We start from the raw sequence: 19,956 nt of genomic DNA on the forward strand, positions 1-19,956 counted from the left end.
GGAAAACTGCAGGAATAAGTGTGGACCATGAGTCCACTAACCACATCCCTGTTTGTCTTTTTATATCTACAACGGTGCTTTGATTCTCAAGGGCAGGGATTTATCCCCAATTGCTATATGCTGAGCCCAGGATACTGTGGGACCTAAATAAATGCCAAATAATCATTGTGCATAATTTATTGCTGTTTTTTCCCTTTGTAAAGACATGTCATAACTTTAGCTATAATCAATCCAGATTTAAATTGAATGAACTCTGTCTTGGGAAAGGAACCATTTTATTGCTGCTAAAGCCCTGAAAATAACTGCAAGCAAAGCAGAAAGGATTATATAAATGGATTAAGAAGTGCAGCAATCATCCATTACAAGTGTCACCTTGCTGATGCTGGCCTGTGCATTCCTGGGCTTGTGGACAGAGCTGATGCAGAGGGCCAAATCTGCTGCTTGTGATAATGGGAATATATTTGTCTAACACAGAGGACTAAAGAGGTACAATTAGCAGGAAGGGATCGTGATGTGTGAGAAGGCAGAGAGGGACAGGATGCAAGCAGCAGCACTGAGTCTCTGCTTTAATTCAGGCTTCTGCTAGGCACCTTACAGATATGACTACATTTGGTTGTTCCCCACCCATTCGAAGTGAGTATTATTTACTAAGAGTTACCAGTAAATGGCAAAACTGGAATCGAAGCCTTCTCCCTTTTGCTCCATAGTCTCTGTCACTTTAAGCAGAACAGAGGGATGGTCAGTAAGCCATAAGTTGAAGGAAGAAGACCAATGTTATGAGGGCTGTATTGGACTTTCCTGTCTGATGTTGAACCGGAGTTGGGTGGTGAATGGCCACATCCTTATCTTCAGAAGACACCCAAGTCAAAATATAGCATGCCTTCCCTATGGGAATTCCAATAAACTCCAAAGTGCCTTCCATAAACCAGGAGAAGGCATGTAAGCCTGATTCTATTTGAAACCATACTTCTCACATTGTATAACTCTTTGACTAGCATTGGTTACTTCCGTTTCTTACTCACCATGAGGAGATTCACAATTCTGTCAGCTTTATGCATCAATTCACTAACGTCACTAAGAACTGAGACCCAGTGTGACTGCTGTAGAATCCACCTGCCCTACATATCAGGCAATTGAAACCACCAAGGCACTCAATTTAGAACTAGAACTGAAAGGTTTTTTTGACTGGATGCAAATAACTTCAAAGCGTGATCGCAGACTTTCTGCAGGGGATATTGAGTTGCCAGTCAAAAGAGACTCATAAGCCAGTGCAGCAGAGCAGGGAGCCAGACAGAGGCTGAGCAGCAATTAAGGTTTCTGGTGCTTGGGTTAGAAGGAGAATTCTGAAGTGAGACTTCTGGGAGGGAGACAGGCCAAGCGGGGTCAACCCAGAGTAGGGGCTGTCCTTTCCATTCCTGCATCAGTCTCCATAGCTGAACATTTCAGAGCAGCAATGATGTTCCAAATTCAATTCAAGGGTCCACTAATTTCATCTAACTTCCTTTACTTCATCCCAGTCTATGTCATGGAATAATCTCGCTTTTTCTGTCATTTTGAATTTTAGTCTTGCTCTATCAAGGCTCTTTAACATCAGTTAAGTTTTTTGGGCCTCAGACAGTTTTCTGGAAAGGCTGAGAAGGTTCCCCTGTCCTCAAAGACTTCCTCTGGACATGCTGGCCAAGTGTGGGGTGCTGCACAGTGCACAGGGGAGAACTTTTCCTTCTGCAGCCCCTGCCTCTAGGGGCAGTCTAATCACAGCGGTGCTTTGGGATGTAATAAGAATTCTGGAACCTGAGCTCTAGAACGGGGATGTGAATGCACACCCTTTTATAGTTTCTAATATTAGGTGTGAGAGGAAGGAGAGTCAACCTGTTCTTTTGGATCCTGGCCATCTAGACTACTAAGTGCTGTGTTCATGAGTGCATGAAATATTCATAAATGCTATGAATTACATACAATCGTTACTCTCACTTTTGCAGTTGAGGAAACTGAGCCTTTGAAAAGTTAAGGAAAAAAAAAAAAAAAAAACGTATCCACAGCCATACAACGAGTCAGTGGTAGAGCCAGAGTTTGAATCCAGGCCTCTTCATGCCTTTTGTACATATGAGCCCAGTGTGAAGATTTGAAGGAGGGTTCAGAGAGCAGCTTCCACAAGCCATGCTGGAGTCTTCCCACCAGAGGACCACTTGCTGTGCAAATGACCTGGCTTCCTAGGTGCATCCATAGGCACAAACCTGTCATTTTCACAAGGTCATCAATACACATACCCAAGCATGAGCTCCTGTGTATGCTCATCCATCTATTCAGTTCTGACTAATAAGCCAGGCAGTTACTCAGAGTCTACTTTTGCCTTTAGTATTGTGATACGTTTCGTTCTTTTATCTGGACTGAGTGGACTTTGGCCAAAGCACACTCTTCATTTTGTCCTCATTTCTCCTTGAACCCTTTCTTGCCTTATCAAGGAGCTCAATGCATTGATAGCAATGCTTTGTCCTCAGTAGGAACAAATGCCAGAATCCTAGAGATTCTAGTTTCTGTAGGACAGATAAAACCAGTACAATGTTACACATACTTGGCAAGCACAACATGAGTGGTGATCAGCTTAAGATAAAAATTTAAAACTCTATTCCTTATTAAAGTGAAATATATTTATTATTTTATATAAGTTACGTGTTCTGGCAGACAGAAGTCCAAAATGTGCCTTACTGGTCAAAATCAAGGTATGTAAAGGTAAGTCTGTTTTTGTGAATACAAACATTCATTGTGAAACAAAATAATCTCCTCACTTTGAACATGGGAAAGCACCTTTGTTCTCCACATGCACAATAATTTACTGCTTGTTTTGGTCAACAAGAGGATGGTTTCCTTGAGTCAGTCTCTAAACATTAAGTTATCAGTTGGCTTTCACTGTGCTGGCTGTTCATCAATCTTTATTCTGATAGATGCATCACATGCTTTTTTCTCTTGATCATCCACAGTCTGTCAGAGAATCCAATTAAACTGCTGCATGTCCTTGAAGATAGCCAGTAATCTTTTTCTTTTTTCTTTTTTTTTTTTTTTTAGACAGAGTGCCCAGTCCTGGCTGGAGTGCAGTGGCATGATCTCAGCTCACCGTAACTTCTGCTTCCCAGGTTGAAGCAATTCTCCCGCCTCAGCCTTCCGAATAGCTGGGACTACAGGTGTGTGCCACATGCCCAGCTAATTTTTGTATTTTCATTAGAGATGGGGTTTCACCATGTTGGCACCAGTAGTCATTTTATTGTTATTGGTACAAGGTCTAGCCTTTATAATGCTAAAGTTCTTTATAAACTCTTTTAGCAGGCATGCTGCAGCAGCCTACATACTAGTGCATATTTACCACATGGTGATGGCATGTGAAGAATGAGCACTTAAAGTAGGGCCATGATGTTTCTGAAAACCATGCTGTTGTTCTTCTGTTTTGCTTTCTCTGGCATCTCAGCTTGCTATATTATTTTAATCTTCTAGAGCACAAGTCAAAAGGCATATTCACTCTACAACTCCTATGACCCTTTCTCTATGTACTCACCACACTTTTTCTGCCCTCTATTATGGCACTTACTTCATAGACCTTGTTTTGTTTTCTTTACAGATAGTCCAACTTACAATGGTTCAAAACGATTTCTTTTTACTTTTTGATGGTGCTTTCAGCTGTGTATGTTAATGGTGAGCACCCAAAAAACCATTCAGTTTTTCATTTTCAGTAGGATATTCAATACATTACGTGAGCTATTAAACCTTCATTATAAAATAGGCTTTGTGTTAGATAATATTGACCAACTGTAGGCTGATACATGTGTTCTGATCATGTTTAAGGTAGGCTAGGCTAAGCTATAAAGTTCAGTAGGCCATGTGTATTAAATGTGGTTTTGACTTAACTATATTTTCCACTTACAATGTGTTTACTGAGATGTAAACCCATCAAAAGTTAACAAGCATCTATATTCAGATGCTTCTCTTCCATTGAACTAAAAAAGTTGTTGGAGGTAGAGAGCTAATTATCTTTTTATCCCTTCTCTTCTAGTACTTTGTCCCTAGTGTAAGCACCAAATGCAGCTCATTCAAGCTCACTTCTAAAACTATTTGACTTCAACAATTAGGAGAAAGGTGCTGCTGAAGGAAGCACAACATCGTCTTTGTGCCAGATTCCCTTTGCAAGAAATAGACACTCAATAATTACTACCTGAATGAATCAGATAACCATGGATTTTTTCAGTTTAATTTTTTATCATAAAGGCGAAACAATTCCAACTATCTTTCAGGAATGCGTAGAGTATTATTAATACCTTATACATTGAATGTTTGGATCTTACCTCAAGACTAGTCTAGGATGTGGGGTAGTGCAGAAGTGTTAGGTTAGAATTAAGAAACTAGGATTTAGCACCAGCTCTGCCAAGGATGAACCATAATGCATGAGATGACCGGCACTGAGATCCGTGAAATATAGAATAAGTGGCACACATGGTACAGTATGGTCTTGAGAAGACTGGTTCTCAGATGCAAACATCAAGGTGCTAAGGAACATTGCCTTTGTCAAATGGGAGACAGTGCCACAATCTGTTATGAAAATTGCTAAACATTTCCCTTTAATGTTGCAGCACTAGGTGTATGATGCTTTGGGGTGGGTTGGGAGGTGAGGGTACTATAGGAATAATTGTATTATTTTTGTACCAAGCAACCAGGGGCTCTCAGTCTTTCTCAAGATTCATGAATTCACTAGGAGGAGTATTCATCCTTATGAATATTACAGCCTCACTGTGATTTTCAGATTCCCTCTTCTACAAATCAGCACATAATTATGAAAACTGTTTTCACATTTCTATCCCAATGTGGAAGTGCAAATAAATATGGAAAGAATAATTATTTTGTAAGTTTTAATGAGGGACTATCAGGATACTTTAATATTAAAATTATGAAAGACACTGAATTTTTTGACTCCACATGTGGGCTTAATATCTAAAGAATAAAAACATTTACCACTTGTTTTTACACAAATTAACCTAAATCACAGTAAAAGATTCTCAGTCAGACAATTCCTGATTTTCAAGGTTTAGAAACATTGTAAAGCAATGAGTGAATGCAAATTTACTGAGCAACTACCATGTGTCCAGCACTTTGTGAGATGCTTTCACAAAATCAAATTTCATTTAATTCTCATAGCAAACCCTCATCGTAGATATTACAATTCCCATTGGATAGATGTAGAAACTGAGTTGCAGATGAGTTAAGTGACTTGCCTAAAGCCACTGGACATAAGTAGACATTTAGCACATATGTACTGGAAAATCAATGGATGACTGAATGAATATCTGGAAGGCACTGAATTAGACATGAAAGCAGTGACACCATCATAAAGCAATTCTCTGAACCCTGGGAATTCATAACCTGGGGTGATGTATAAAGTATATCTATGAAATGAAACATTTTTAAAAAAACAAGTTAGGAGATGAAGGTCTTGAAATTTCTTTTTCTCATTTACTAGACTATGAATTCCTGAGCTTTAAACACCGTTGAGTTGCTCACAGTATGAGCTTTGTAGCCAACAAGGCCAGGTTCATGTCATGATTCTCTATTTTTTAGCTCTCACAGAAATTTTCTGAATTTTTTTCTTTTACTATGCAAAATGGGAACCCCAGTAGCTCCTGCCAAAGAATTTGTTGAGATTACATGAGTTCTGAGTGTTTGAAGCACAGGTCTAAATTCTAGCTCTCAGTAGGTATAACCACATTATTATTGAAGTGAGTAACACAGATCAGAGAAGGAAGTTTAAATCAGAAGCACCTAAAACTAGAAGGAGCTGAGATTCTGCAACTGGTGATTACTAAGGAATGGAAGGCCATGCCCACCTTGAACTAAATATAAAAAGCCAATAATCAGGTATGCTCAGTTTGATTACATAAGATGTAACACGATCCTTAGAAAGTGTATTAGTCCATTCTTACACTGTGATAAAGAAATACCTGAGACTGGGTAGTTTATAAAGAAAAGAGGTGTAATGGCCTCACAGTTATGCATCGTCTGGGAGGGCTAAGGAAACTTACAATCATGGCAGAAGGCGAAAGAGAAGCAAAGGCACATCTTACACAGTGGCAGGAGGGAGAGCATGTGTGCAAGTGCAGGGGAACTGCCCTTTATAAAATCATCAGAACCTGTGAGACTCACTCACTATCATGAGACTAGCATGGGGTAAACCATCCCCATGATTCCGTTATCTCCATCTTGTTTCTTTCTTGACATGTGGGGATCATGGGGATTGTGGGGATTATGGGGATTATGGGGAGTGCAATTCAGGATGAGATTTGGGTGGGGACACAATGTGTAACTGTATCAGCAAGTGAAGACACTCAGCACCAGCAATGCCTACACGTAGATGTGCTCTAGGAACAGTGTAGTGTCTCCTTAAGTCTAGTGGGGCATAAAGGAAAACAATCCCATAATAATTTTTCAATGCTTCACAGAAAAAATTGGCACAGAAAACACAAGGGACACACATTTCTCTTTAACAAGAGTAATTGCTGTGGAAAATACACATTTGTTCATCCAGAGGCTAAAAGTTACCTATGGCTTTCCACTGTCTAATGGATTTTTCCACTGATTTGCAATTTGAATGACATACCTAGACGAGGGGCATAACTTTGATAATGAGGGTGGGGTTAGGATATCCACAAAAATGGACAACTGCATCTAGGAGAAAAGCAGAGGTGGCACATGCACCAGGAGGAAGTTGTCCCACTGCTGAGATTTTCTTAAAATATTTCATGTGTGTGCCCTTGTAGACACACACAACATGATAAACAACAATATGGTTTTTATGAATGCTTGCTGGTAAACAGAGTAAGTGAGGCAGCTAGATACTTACAAAACATAGGAGTCATAAACAGTGGCACAAGTCTTTAAAAGAAAAGCTTAGCAGAAGAAACATCCAATAAGCAAAATAGTGTCAGAAAATTTCTGGATAAATAGTATCAGAAAAGTTTAGTACTTGGAGATAATTTTGTAAACTTTTGATGAGTACACTGATTATACAGATACTTAAATAGGACAATATTTGCCAAATACTATCTGTGAGGCTTTCCAGATCACTGATAGTTATCTTAGAGCATTATAGGAAAGACAGCAATTAATAGAAATATCTTGGTTCTGTGCAGAGTTTTGTAAGCAATTCAAATAATAATAGTAGCTATCATTTATTGAGGGTGTTAGATACTCTGTTATTACCTAATCCTAACACAACTTTGCCAAGTGCTTATAATTAGAGTCATTTTACACAGAGAAGAAAATAGAGAACCAGGGGTCTGTAAGTGACTTCTCCAAGGCCACTGCTACTGATTTTAGGATTTGAGTTAGAGTTTTATTACAAGTTAGCTTGACTCTGAAGTCCATGTTCTTTCCACTGCAACATCCTTCTTTCTTTTGCTCTATTTCTATTAAATTTATACCAAACAATTTTAATATTGATAAATAAAACTTTCACTTGGTAAAGGTACCAAATATACCACATGGTTCAGGAAACTCAATGAAGCTAACCATCTTTCAACACTAGAAACTATTATTAATGATAATGTAATATTAATAAGCAACACAAATTATTATTAATTTATATTATCTATTGGTGTCACCAGTAGCTGCTTAATTTACAGAGAAGTAATTATAGATACCTCAAGAATGACTGATATGACTCATCATTGGTGTTGGCAAAAGGCTTTTAGCCAATTCTTAACCCAGGTATCAAATAGGCAGAGAGGGAAAATTGCAAGCACTCAGTTTCTAAAATATGTCTGTATGTTAATGCTCTCTGAATAATTTCCTACATTTGAAATCATTTTTGAAAAATCAAAACTTGTGTCCTGTTTAGCATGCAGTGGCATGACAAAGAAACAGCAATAATTTTTTTTTAAAAGAAGGTGTTCTGACTTGAGAGAATTCAGAACGAATGAAAATATTGATATAAAATATTTATTTCCTATATTTCTCAGTTTCTTATGCTAGTTATTTACCTGTAAATAATTTGCAAATTAGAGTCAAGTGTTTTAGATCTTAGAGGAAAATGTCATGGAGAAAATAATAGAATTGGTTTTAGATCCTTGGAAATGGGTTGGTAACTGTTCCAGAGTTGTAAGATCTAACCGTATAGAGTCTGTAAAAATCACATATTTCAAATGTCATCATTTGGAACTAATTTAATATCAAGATGTTTACTGCACTCAATGTTAAAATACTTTTTTTTTTGAGGCAGGGCCCTCACTCTGTTGACCAGGCTGCAGTGCAGTGGTGCAATCACAGCCCATGGTAGCCTTGAACTACCAGGGCTCAGGTGATCCTCCCACCTTAGCCTCCCGAGTAGCTGGAACTACAGGCATATGCTTCACGCATGGCTAACTTTTGTATTTTTCGTAGGGACAGGTTCTCACCCTGTTGCCCAGGCTGGTTTCACACTCCTGGGCTCAAGCGATCTGCCTACCTTGGCCTCCCAAAGTGTTGGGATCACAGAAGTGAACCACTGCGTCGAGTCTAAAACACTTTTTAAAAGAGGAATGGATGTGAATTTTAGCATGTGTATCTAAAAATGATTACTTTTTGGAAAACAATATATTTCAATTAAGAGCTTAAAACTATTAATTTGGAGTGCCCTGATAATTTTGTTCATATTTTAATCACAACACAAGCTTTGAAAACAGGTTTCCCTCTTGCCATTATCTCTTGGATTTTTCTTTGGCAAACACACTATCATTCTAGAAAGTCAAGTTCTCCTGGAATAAGAAAAAGAACAGATCTTACTTACATTGTTTGTCTCCATAAATCACCTCTCAGTAATGTCCGGTCAGGGCTGATCATTTCTTAACTTAGAAATGTTGAATTTTATGCTATGAACTTGAATAAATATACATTGTCCTTAAATTCATAGGCATATGTTTTAAATGAATTGTAGTTTAGTTTTAGTTAAACTACAGTGATAATGCAGCAATGTAAGGAGTATTTATATAGCTTACAGAAAGAACACCCATATAATTTCACCTAATTTTATGCACACTTCCTATACTCATTAGTATATCTACCATAAAAAGTAAATGCAACTTGAATTTAAAACGTTCATTTTTTAAAAATTAACTTCGGGCAGCTTTGAGGTTAAAAGCAAGAGGCTGAAATTATTGGCAAAAATTGGGTTTGAAACTACAGTTATCTACAGATTTCAATTATATATGCTATCCTTTTCCCCATTACCCCCTAGGAAACTGAAAGTTGAATATATTAACTTGTTATATTATTTTCAGTCCAGAAGCTTTTCCAGACAAGTTTGAGCTTATCTATTACTTATGAATTTTTAAAATGTAGACTTTATTGCGTTGACATCCTGGTTTCAATACTTGGTGGTTTTATCTGTCTCCTGTTTCTCTCTTTCCTCACCAAAACTTTTACTGTTCTTTTTGACTTTGACATTTTCAATTCTTTTCTTGAAGAGAACAAAAAGCTCACTTACTACCTCACCTCCCTTCTACTAAATAAAAAGAAGCAAAACACATCATTTAATTGTAAAATATGAATGTTCATATTTTAAATATTTCTGATACATTATAAGTTCTTTATTCAGTATGTCTGCATTCTATTTCAGAGTTCGTAAAACTCTGTGTTTTGTATATTCACATTCAAATGTCATTTTAGAATCCTGCTCTTTGCAATCATGAAAAATGCCACTTTCCATCTGTCTGGACAAATTAGAAGAACGGATGCTCAAAAGATATTCATAAATGACAAGCTTGTTTCTGCACAACATCATTAAGAAATTATTATACTGATAGAAGGAGACTTTTTGGAGATCCTGAAAAGGCAGTTTTATTTGACACCTAATGGACTTTCATTATCCATAGCTATTTTGCTGTTTTCACTGTTTATTCACTGCTCCCTTCCTCATACGTTGGGACACAAGCCATGAATTTGTATTTTTATGTTCTCAAAGCAGAAAATGCCAGCTGAAATATTAAACCTGACTTCCCTTGTTTTTGTGATACATACAGGTGATTCAGCATCAGTGGAATGATGAACAAATCAGCACATTTATATTAAGAGCAGAGGCAGTGGTGACTTGCCAGGGTTAAATTAAATGGTACAAAAATGCCTTAGGGCCATTTTAAACAAGACGAGATTAAGAAATAGAACCTAAGCCAGCAGGGGAGAGAGACCATATTTACTTTGTCACAAACATCAAGTAGTATGTCACCTTGAATGCTCTTGCAAGGTTATTTCAGTAACCAAAGACATTTTTAATAAAGCTACCCTATCCAGTCTATGAGGTGGTTTCTATAAACTTTAGAAATAGGCTAACACTGGATTAGTAATATATTCAATCCCACAAACATTAATTGAGCATCTAAAATGTGTCAGAGACTGTTGCAAGTACTGCAGATAGAGGATGAACAATCTCTCAAGTAGTGGTTCTTGACACTGGCTGTCTCTAAGGATCACTCTCCTAGGAACCATAAATAATATCAATATATTTCCCAGTCTCCCCCCACTGAGATTCTCAGTCAATGTATTTGGGGTGGGACGAGGCATCTGAAGGTTTTCAAAAGCTCCCCCAGTTATTAAATATTCAGCCAGAGTGGAGAACGATAGGAGGTGCTGGGATCCCAGATCCTCTAAGAGGAAACAAAAGGTACAATAACAGTGCAGTAGTAGGACATACAAAGCGAGGTGGTGTCTTAAGTGCTCCTAACTTTACCAAGTTAGGGGGTGGGTAGACATCACGGGGACAGAACAAGGGACAAGGTAGGCTTCACCAAGGAAGTAATGCAAACATATTTCAGAATTCTAAGTCGCTGTAGCTAGCTAACAATTTTTGAACATGTATTAAGTGTTAGGTGCTCTTGATGGTACCAGAAGCAGTCCCGAGAAGTAGGTGTTATTGAACACACACTGCCAATAAGAAAACTGAGATCAGTGTACCCACTAAAAAAAAAAAAAAAAAAATCACAAAACTTGTAAGTGGCAGGGTTAGAATTTGAATCCAGGCCTCCTGCCTCCAACTCAACACAATTTCTAGGGGGGAAAAAAGTAATGGATTTAGATGATTTAAAAATTGTAATATTTCCAGAAAAAAAAGATGCCAAGAAGGGCTGTCCCTTGAATTGCTGAAGACAGAGTCAGATTTCATTGCTTGTTTGTCCAAATACTATTTTTATATAAAATTTCCTCTGGGGTTTTCAAAACGTGCATATTTTACTTTCTTTTAAGTTGACTTAGTAGAGATCCAAACACAGCAATGTCTTACGGAACAACAATGTTTTCTTTAAATTGAATCCAATCTGAGCCCTGGAGAGATTCAGGGCTATAGTGAGCTGCACATGGCCCATAACACCAGGGCCACCAGTGACTTTCTTGTCTCCCTCTTAGCTAAGCCATAAGCAGAAGGCCCAGGCAGGAGTTAACTGACTAGTCATTTTGGCCCAAATGTTATAAATGGTTATGCTAAAGCAGCCCAGGTTCACAGCTCTTAAAATTATTTCAAAGTGTAGGAAACAGCTGTATCTTAGTGAAATAACTTTATATCTACAATGCAACCCAGCCTTTCAAGACCTTTTAGGGAACAGTACAATTATAACAAATCTTATCAAATAAAGCAAGGACATAACAGACTAGAAGTAATTGTTTTATTCAATAAGAGGCAATTATATTTCATTTCTTTATTAATTTGAGTTTTACACGCCAATAAACATTCTCATCCTAAGATCATATCACTCAGATGTATGAGCTGGATATTTATTTTTTGAGTTTAAGCACTGTTTTAACTCATGACATTCTCTCTGCCTGAATGTTCCTCTCGGTTCTCCCCTCATTGTACTTCCCTGAAGTTTCTAATTGAATATATGCTCTCACACATCTCCAACCTATTCCAGACCTTCTTTTCCTCTGCCTTGAGACATTTATATCTCAAGCAGCTGAACCACCCAGGCACCAAGTAGATGGCAGATCTTGAAAGTAGAATTGAAATTTTCCAACAGAGTTTTGGCTGTTGCTTTAACAGGGTTCTCTCCTGCCAACACTGACATCCCTGGACTAAATCAATCTTCGCATCTATCAGAGAGGCAAAACTATCAATTACACGAGAACTGTTCTTGTAGGAAAGAGACCAGGATCCTCATTCTTCTTCATTGCTAACTAACCATACAGACATTGGCAAATTACCTACTCCCTCTGACTTGGCTGTCTCCACTGTAAAATTGGGGCTCATAATGCCTTACTTGCCAAGAAATAAGAAGCTGGTTCAGATGATTTTCATAAGATCTCATCCAGCTCCAAACTATGACCTATATATCTTTCACTGCACCAAACCCTTCTTAGTCTGATACAAAAAAAAACACACAGTTTGGACAATACGCAGAACTTCATTTGAAAGTGTTGTGAAACGTGACAACGGACTGATAGTAACCACCTGATCAAAGTGAGTTAAATATATTGTACTGCCAATCCTTACTCATTATTACAAGTTATGTCCCTACTCCAAAAATCTAAACTCTGAAATGCTCCAAAATCCAAAACTTTTTGAGCTCCAACATGATTCTCAAAGAGAATGTTCATTGGAGCATTTTGGAGTTCAGATTTTTGGATTAGGGATACTGAACCAATAAGCATAAATGTAAATATTCCAAAATCCAAAAAGCATCCAAAATTCAAAAGACTTCTGGTTTCAAATACTTTGGATAAGGGACACTCAACTTGTACTGTTAAGATTTCTATCTGCTTATGAAGAATGCATAAGTCTCTGTCTCTTACCTTTTGACTTCCGGTCATGATATGACCTGCCTCGATAACGAGGGGTGTTCAAATACATATTCTCAAGATCTTCTTGCCATGACTCTGGATTGAAGTACTTGAGCAGATCTTCCACGGTATCAAATTCTGCAATTTTTTTGTCCAGAGCATCCGCAATGAGAGTGGGATCCGTTACTGATGGAGAGTTATAGGATACCCCCTAAGAGTGACATACAGCTCAGTGTACTCAGAAAAAGTCCATTGCTGTGAAATACAACAGTCACTCAACTATATGGAAGGAACATAAACAGGCTTCTGAGTATAAGATATCATACGTTTGAATGCCATATAAAAACAACATGGTATTGTCTTGCCATATTCTTGGATAAAAATCAATTAATTACTAAAAAGATAGTCATTCACGTTTCTGTAAATCAAATCCAAGTAGATCATAAAATTTCCAGTTTATCTTAACTGTAATCATCTAAAAATATAGATTAGATGGAAATATATAAAATTAAGTCATCCAGTTTCTTGGTTCAGGTCCCAAATCATCCACATAACAACATATAATAGTGGGAATCAAAATTTCAAACTCCTCCTACATTAGTTTTGATAATTCATTCCATTCTCCCACTTTTAATCTCCACATCCCCCCTTTACAGGTCACCTGGCATTGCAGATGATGTGCGACCAATGTACGAATCTACTCTGGAGACATTTTCATAAAATCTAGCATGTTCACCAACTTATTTACTGTCAACAAGGATAACTAACCATGAAACTGGCTCTCTTGACTTAAAAGGAGAGGATTCACATGGGGGAACATATTTTTTTAAAGTGTTATAATTTGCTAGTGATCCCAGTTGCCATTAAAACTTCTCAGGAAGACTCTTTAATGAGAAACACAACATTGTTGAAAGCCTGGAAAGGATTATGTATTTTGCCATGGAATACATCTCACGCGAGGTTTCCAAGCACTTACTTCACTAACCCTTGTACAATCTAGAGGTAAATGAGCCATGATTCAAACATCTCTGTTAAAATTCATGACCCATTAACAAGGAAATAGAGAGCACACAGCCTCAAATGATTTTTAAATGTCTTTCAAGAAACTACCAAACAAATAAGATCCCCTAAAGGCAAATATCTCCTATCACTAAGGGAAAATAGGAATTAATGAAAACTTGCTTTCCTTAGATTTAACTGTAGTATCTAATCAAGAAAAAATAGGTGCTATTGAGTCCCAGACAGCAAAGCCCCCAATTTATAATCTTACTCTCAGGCAATGTTGTCTCTCTTTAACCAATCAAGGTCCAAAGGTTGCTAAGTGACTTGATGATCATCTGCTCTCAGAGTAACAGTCCCTCTTCACACAGCTAAGGGGCTTTAAAGCATTAATCTACCATTGCTATAACTCAGGAGCAGTTTTCAAATATTCCCTGTAGGGGAAAGGGAGTCGAGGGAGTGGGGCGATAGGGTGAAATAGACTGATGAATGTGTCAGGCCAGCTCTTTTCTTTTACAAGAAACCATACATCTAATTTTCAGTCATCCTTGTTAAAATAAGCAGACATCCTCTTCTGAACAAACCTTACCTGCCATACTACATTCATTACGTTATGAGTCCACTCTATATTCTGTTCAGGTGTATCCAGGTAATAATGATCATTTTTCTGGAGGCATGGTCTTTGTCATACATTATGGTAGAATCCAGAGATTTATTCACAGTTCAAGCCATGTTAAAGATGCCCTCTACAGTCATATTGTTGATATTATATAGCTCTCATCTGTGTGCAGTCATATTTATTCCTTCTGTTTCTGATAGGTTGTCCCTTTAATTCTAGGTGTGTGTGTGGGTGTCTGTGTGTGTGTGTGAGTGTGTGTGTGTGTGTGTCTGCTTGATACGAGCTGAACCCTGATGGAAGCCCATCATTTCTGTCTTTCACATCTCTCTTGAGGTCACATGCTAGAGGTAGAAGACTTATAATTCAGGACTATAATTCCAAATCCCCATTAACTTGTATTGTCTGGATAATCTACAGTCTATCTGGCTCATATGCACCAGATGGTTTACAACTAGATTTGTGTCACGATAGTATGGGTCTAAGAACCAAAAACTCAAAATGAGCTGATCAAATTAGAAGCATGACAACACATAAAAAATCTTTGAAATTAAAATGCTTCCCTGCTCTTCTGAAATAAAAACAGGGACACCCATCAAGCCATTCCCACACAAGTGAAAGCTTCTTGTGACAGCTCTGGGGAAAATGACTGATGAAGTTTTCCGGGGTGGCTCCCAGCAGTGCCTAGAACGTAGTGTGTATACAAATATCTCTCTCAGAGAAAGTTATGGGGAACTCTTGGTTCCTGAGAAGGGAGGGGGAAATTTAATCTCTTCTAACATGAGGCTGAAGAGTCAATCCAAACCATAGGTAAAATGCAAACATGTCCCTGTGTATGAGCTTTACTGGTGTTTTCAAGTTTTGATTCAGGGCAGTTGACAGAAACAGCAATGATGGCTGAGGAAATATTTATGAATGATGAGGTGACCTTAAGACCACGAGAACATTTTGGTTGCTGAGGTAAATATTTTAAAACTATTTTTGAGAAAAAGAACTAATTGAATGTGTCTCCTTCAGCTGCACAGTAAATATGATTTCATTCAGCTTTTGTCACGTATTTATAAAAATCATTTCTGAAGTTAACTGCATTACTTTAAAATAACAATTCGTAAAAAAGAAATGCTCTGAAAATGGAAAATCACTTTCAACAAAAACAAGGTATGGTTTAAACAGAAGTTAATGGTGGGTCCAATGACCCTTGCTCCTGCTCCAGAAAGTTCTTGAACAATGGAGTTCTGAGTAAAGAAATCAGCTTGCAGTTTCTGAGAGTTTCTGAGTAAAGAAACTCTCTTACAAGAGAATTAAGCAGCACCTAGACTTGAAACTCAAACCAGAAGCTTTTGAAGTGGATCTGGACCCAGGGAACTTCCCCAGATACTCCAAAAGGATGAGAGAATGCCTCTCTTTTAAAGGACCTGGGTTATTCTTAATTTGTTAAGGGTCCTTTAAGGCTTGTAATTGAATTGTGGTTGGGGCAAGAATCATTAGACAACCCTGAGCTATCACGTCGAAGGTGCCTGAGAAGCTGGAGCATCCCTTGACCCTCAGTCAAGGTTGCAAAAACTGCTGGTGTCTGCCTTGAGTTATCAGCCTCTACTGCGACCCTCCTGCTTAGCCTGAGCACCTCCTCAGCATTATGTGCCTTGTGTTGACTTTCATCTAACTGATAATGATTGCCTACACCAAGTTAGGTTCAGAGCATGTATTCTGGACTGTCGAAAGCACACAAAACACTTATTATCACCATCAGAGATCCCTCTGATCTTTTGATCAGATGAGGTTCTAGTCCAGCATCCATACCAGGTGAATTAAATAGTCACATAATTCATAGTGGAGGGAATCCTGCCATATGAAAGAGTTTTTAAAAAAATCCCCCAGAGAGCAAAAGATAACATATCAATTTTAGGAAAAAAAAAAAAACAAAAAACAAAAAACAAAAAAACTCTGACTCAGCCACATGGACCTACTTAGAGCCATGGGCAAGCTTCCTCTATGCTCTTGACCTTTTAGTAACAATTGCATTTATTATCTTGTATTTTATTGCTACATAAATGCTACACATAGGATTGGTGAAAACAAGGTCTGCTCTTTCTGTGCAAAGTAGATAAGGAGACAGAATACTGAGAAATGACTAAATTTAGAGGAAAACTAGAACATGAACCATTTTACAGCTTCAGGGTGAGTTATGTTTTATATCCAAGTAAAACAGAATACATGCCTGATTTGCACTTAAGTTATCTTCCTGTAAATATTGGGGTTTTTCAAGTCTGAAAAGACCCTTGAAAATGCAAAGGTTAACATCTTCCCCAGGAATATTCAAAACCTATTTTGCAATTCCCCACTTGAGTGTGCGCCATGAACTAGTTTGATATGTTTGGACAGACCTTTAATTGGAATGCTCTGCTCTGAAACTGAAAAATATTTAAGTTATTGCCCTAGCCTGAGTTCCTACCATGCTATACTGGCAGTTCCTGGAAACCTTTCTGACAGACAGGAAAAAGGGTGTCTGACATAATCCATTGTAACCTGAATGAAATGGAGAAACACATCCTGTTTGAGATCTGTCTTTTGGTCAAGCCACAGGTCCTTAATGCAGGTGAAATCCTTTTGGGGTTGACCTTAGCTGTTCCATCCATTTCTTTTGCAGGCAATAGAGTAATAAATTACTTACTGAAATAGAGCTTGTGACTGATTCCCAGTTGGTCTCTGAAGCTGCTGCGGGTTGGAAATCTTCCTGGAAGGCAAAGAAACATCTATGTGAGTCAGTCAAACCTCTGTTCAAGTCATTATGTGCATGGTTTCAACATCTCAGCCTTCTGAATCTTTTTCCAACTAAGTGACAACAGAAATAGGGCTATATTCCTGCTGAACAGGTCACCATTTGTCTTAAGCACATCTCCTCAAGAACCCTTCTCATTCAAGACATGGACATTTTCTTGTAAGTACTGGTGACATGGAAAAAGTACAGGTAGGAATGCAAATTTTAACTTGGCCATCTACTAGCTGTGTGACCACAGATAACTGACAACCCCTCCAGTCCTTCCTTTCCTCAGCTGTAAGTGGCTAGTATGGAATTCTTATATTACAGGGCTGTTTTGAGAATTGAACGCATTAATTATGTAACTACCAATGGCACCGAACAAAGTGTTTGATTAAAGAATAATAATTATCATCATTATTGACATATAGTGGGTTTAAACTAGGTTATGCATTATGTTCAGTCTTGCCTGCTGACCTGGTCCCAAATATTGGTGATCTTTTCAAAGACACACTAACTTCCAAGGGGTTCTTCTTGACTCTGTCAACAAATACAAGGAAGGATGGCAGAGGAAGAAAATGACTGGTAGTGACTAAGTACTGCCCATTTGGGGAAGGAAGGCCAAGGGCAGACCTGAAAACATTAGTTATCTCAGATAAGCCTGAGTGGATGTGTGATAGCAATGGATCACACAGAAAAAACTTCTCTTAAAAGGCAAACTTGTCTCTCATTTGTATATAACTTCCATATTAATTACTACAGCACCAGGAAGTTTAAAAAACATTAAGGGAAGGAAAACAAATTCTGTCATTTTTACAATCCACAGATGGCTTTCTGACCTTGGCAAAATAAATTACTTTAGTAAATTTCTTCCAGCCTTACCAGGGAGTGGAAGGTATTTTCAGAGGATGCTGAGAAATGTTCAGCCACTCTAGTCTGAGAGCATATTTACCCAAGTATACCTACTGAATGAGAGCTTAGTATCAGGTGTAAATTTCATTAACATTTTGAGGAGCTGGAAGTACATTTGTTAATTGGTTATGATGAGGCTGGTTTATATATAAATTTCCTGTGTTTAATAAAATTTCAGCTGATTACTGAGAGAGAACCGAGTCAAATGTGGGGTTCAAAGAATGAACAGGTATTAGAAACTGACTAGATGATGGGTTGACAGGTGCAGCAAACCACCATATATCCCAGAACTTACAGTAAAAAAGGAAAGAAACTGACTAGACATCATTATTCTAATCATTTTTTTTTTTCTTTTTGAGACCGAGTCTCTCTCTGTCATCCAGGCCAGTGTGCAGTGGCATGATCTCGGCTTACTGCAACCTCTGCCTCCCAGGTTCAAGCAATTCTCCTGCCTCAGCCTTCCTAGTAGCTGGGATTACAGGTGTGCACCACCACACATGGCTAAGTTTTGTATTTTTAGTAGAGATGGGGTTTTGCCATGTTGGCCAGACTGGTCTTGAACTATTGACCTCAGGTGATCTACCGACATTGGCCCTCCGGAGTGCTGGGATTACAGGCATGAGCCACTGGGCCTGGCCTTGTTATTCTAATCTTAATCCTAGGGAAGATAGGAAAGAAACAGGAAATGTGGTATCTGTACTCTGCAAAACAGAATAGACACAAAAGGACACTGAATTCCCACAGGGGGAAAATGTGTATAATCAAATGAAGGCTGGCATTTATATGAGTCTTCATAAGTTGGTGATCAGATAAGACTGGGCAAGAAGCCAGAGAGCCAGTGGCTTCTCCATGCCGTGATGAGACTATTGGTGGAGGACATATGCCAGGTAAGGTAATGACATGAGCAATCTTCCGATCACAGAATTTTCATTTTCCCTTGTTCATTCAATATTTGTTAATCACCTGCTATTAATACTTTCTAAGCTGTTGATAGGATCATGAGGAAATAAAAACTATTCCTACCTTCAAGGAATTTGAAATGTAAGCACATAAATAAACAGGTGCAGTAAACTCATGTGGGTGCTCTGATACCAGTCTACTCAGCATGCCATGGAAGGTGGTAGACGATTGTACCTGGGAAGAAAGTGGGCTTGGAAAATTTCACATAGGAAGTTGATTTGTTGGTAGAGTCTTGGAAGATAAATAGATGGGTCTTGCAGAAAAGGTGGGTAGAAGACTCAAAGGGAGAGCAATGCTTAGACAAGGTGAGGAAAGTATACAGAAAAATAAACAACTTACTGGGGAAAGTATGAGTCATGTTGGGCATAGTGTGTTCGAGGTGCCTACACTATATACAGATGGAGATGTTCAGGGGGAAGTTTGCTACATGAGAATGGACCGCATGAGAGACATGTGACCTTGAGATATAGATTTGGGAAGTATCAACACAAAAATGCAATTCAACAAAGTAAAGGGTTATGTTGACCATGTGTTAAAATCAGAAGAGGGAAAGTTTTAAATCTTGGAACTGGAAATAGTTTTAGAATTATCTAGTCAAATCTCCTTATTTAAACAATAAGGAAACTGGTCAGGAGCGGTGGCTCACGCCTGTAATCCCAGCACTTTGGGAGGCCGAGGCAGGTGCATCACCTAAGGTCAGGAGTTCAAGACCAGCCTGGCCAACATGGTGAAAACCCATCTCTACTACTACTAATAATAATAAAAAAATTGCCCAGGTGTGGTGGTGTGTGCCTTTAATCCCAGTTACTCGGGAGGCTGAGGCAGGAGAATTGCTTAAATCTGGGAGGCAGAGGTTGCAGTGGGCCGAGATTGCACCATTGCACTCCAGACTCGGTAACAAGAGGGAAACTCTGTCTCAAAAAAAAAAAAAAAAAAA

At 38.3% G+C, this 19,956-nt stretch overlaps 1 protein-coding gene across 1 annotated transcript in view; it reads right to left on the reverse strand.

The window, feature by feature from the left end:
- The window catches only part of PDGFD (platelet derived growth factor D), a gene marked incomplete at its 5' end in the record, with an annotated part of 263,054 nt that overhangs the window by 21,599 nt on the left and 221,499 nt on the right, over positions 1-19,956 (reverse strand). Inside the window, 2 exons of the mRNA XM_011984412.1 lie at positions 12,787-12,985; positions 17,061-17,123. Coding sequence (XP_011839802.1) covers positions 12,787-12,985; positions 17,061-17,123 — 262 coding nt within the window. The remainder of the gene's footprint in view (positions 1-12,786; positions 12,986-17,060; positions 17,124-19,956) is intronic.

This window comes from Mandrillus leucophaeus, unplaced genomic scaffold (genome assembly GCF_000951045.1).
Source record: "Mandrillus leucophaeus isolate KB7577 unplaced genomic scaffold, Mleu.le_1.0 Scaffold267, whole genome shotgun sequence".
NCBI classification, from domain to species: Eukaryota; Metazoa; Chordata; class Mammalia; order Primates; family Cercopithecidae; genus Mandrillus; species Mandrillus leucophaeus.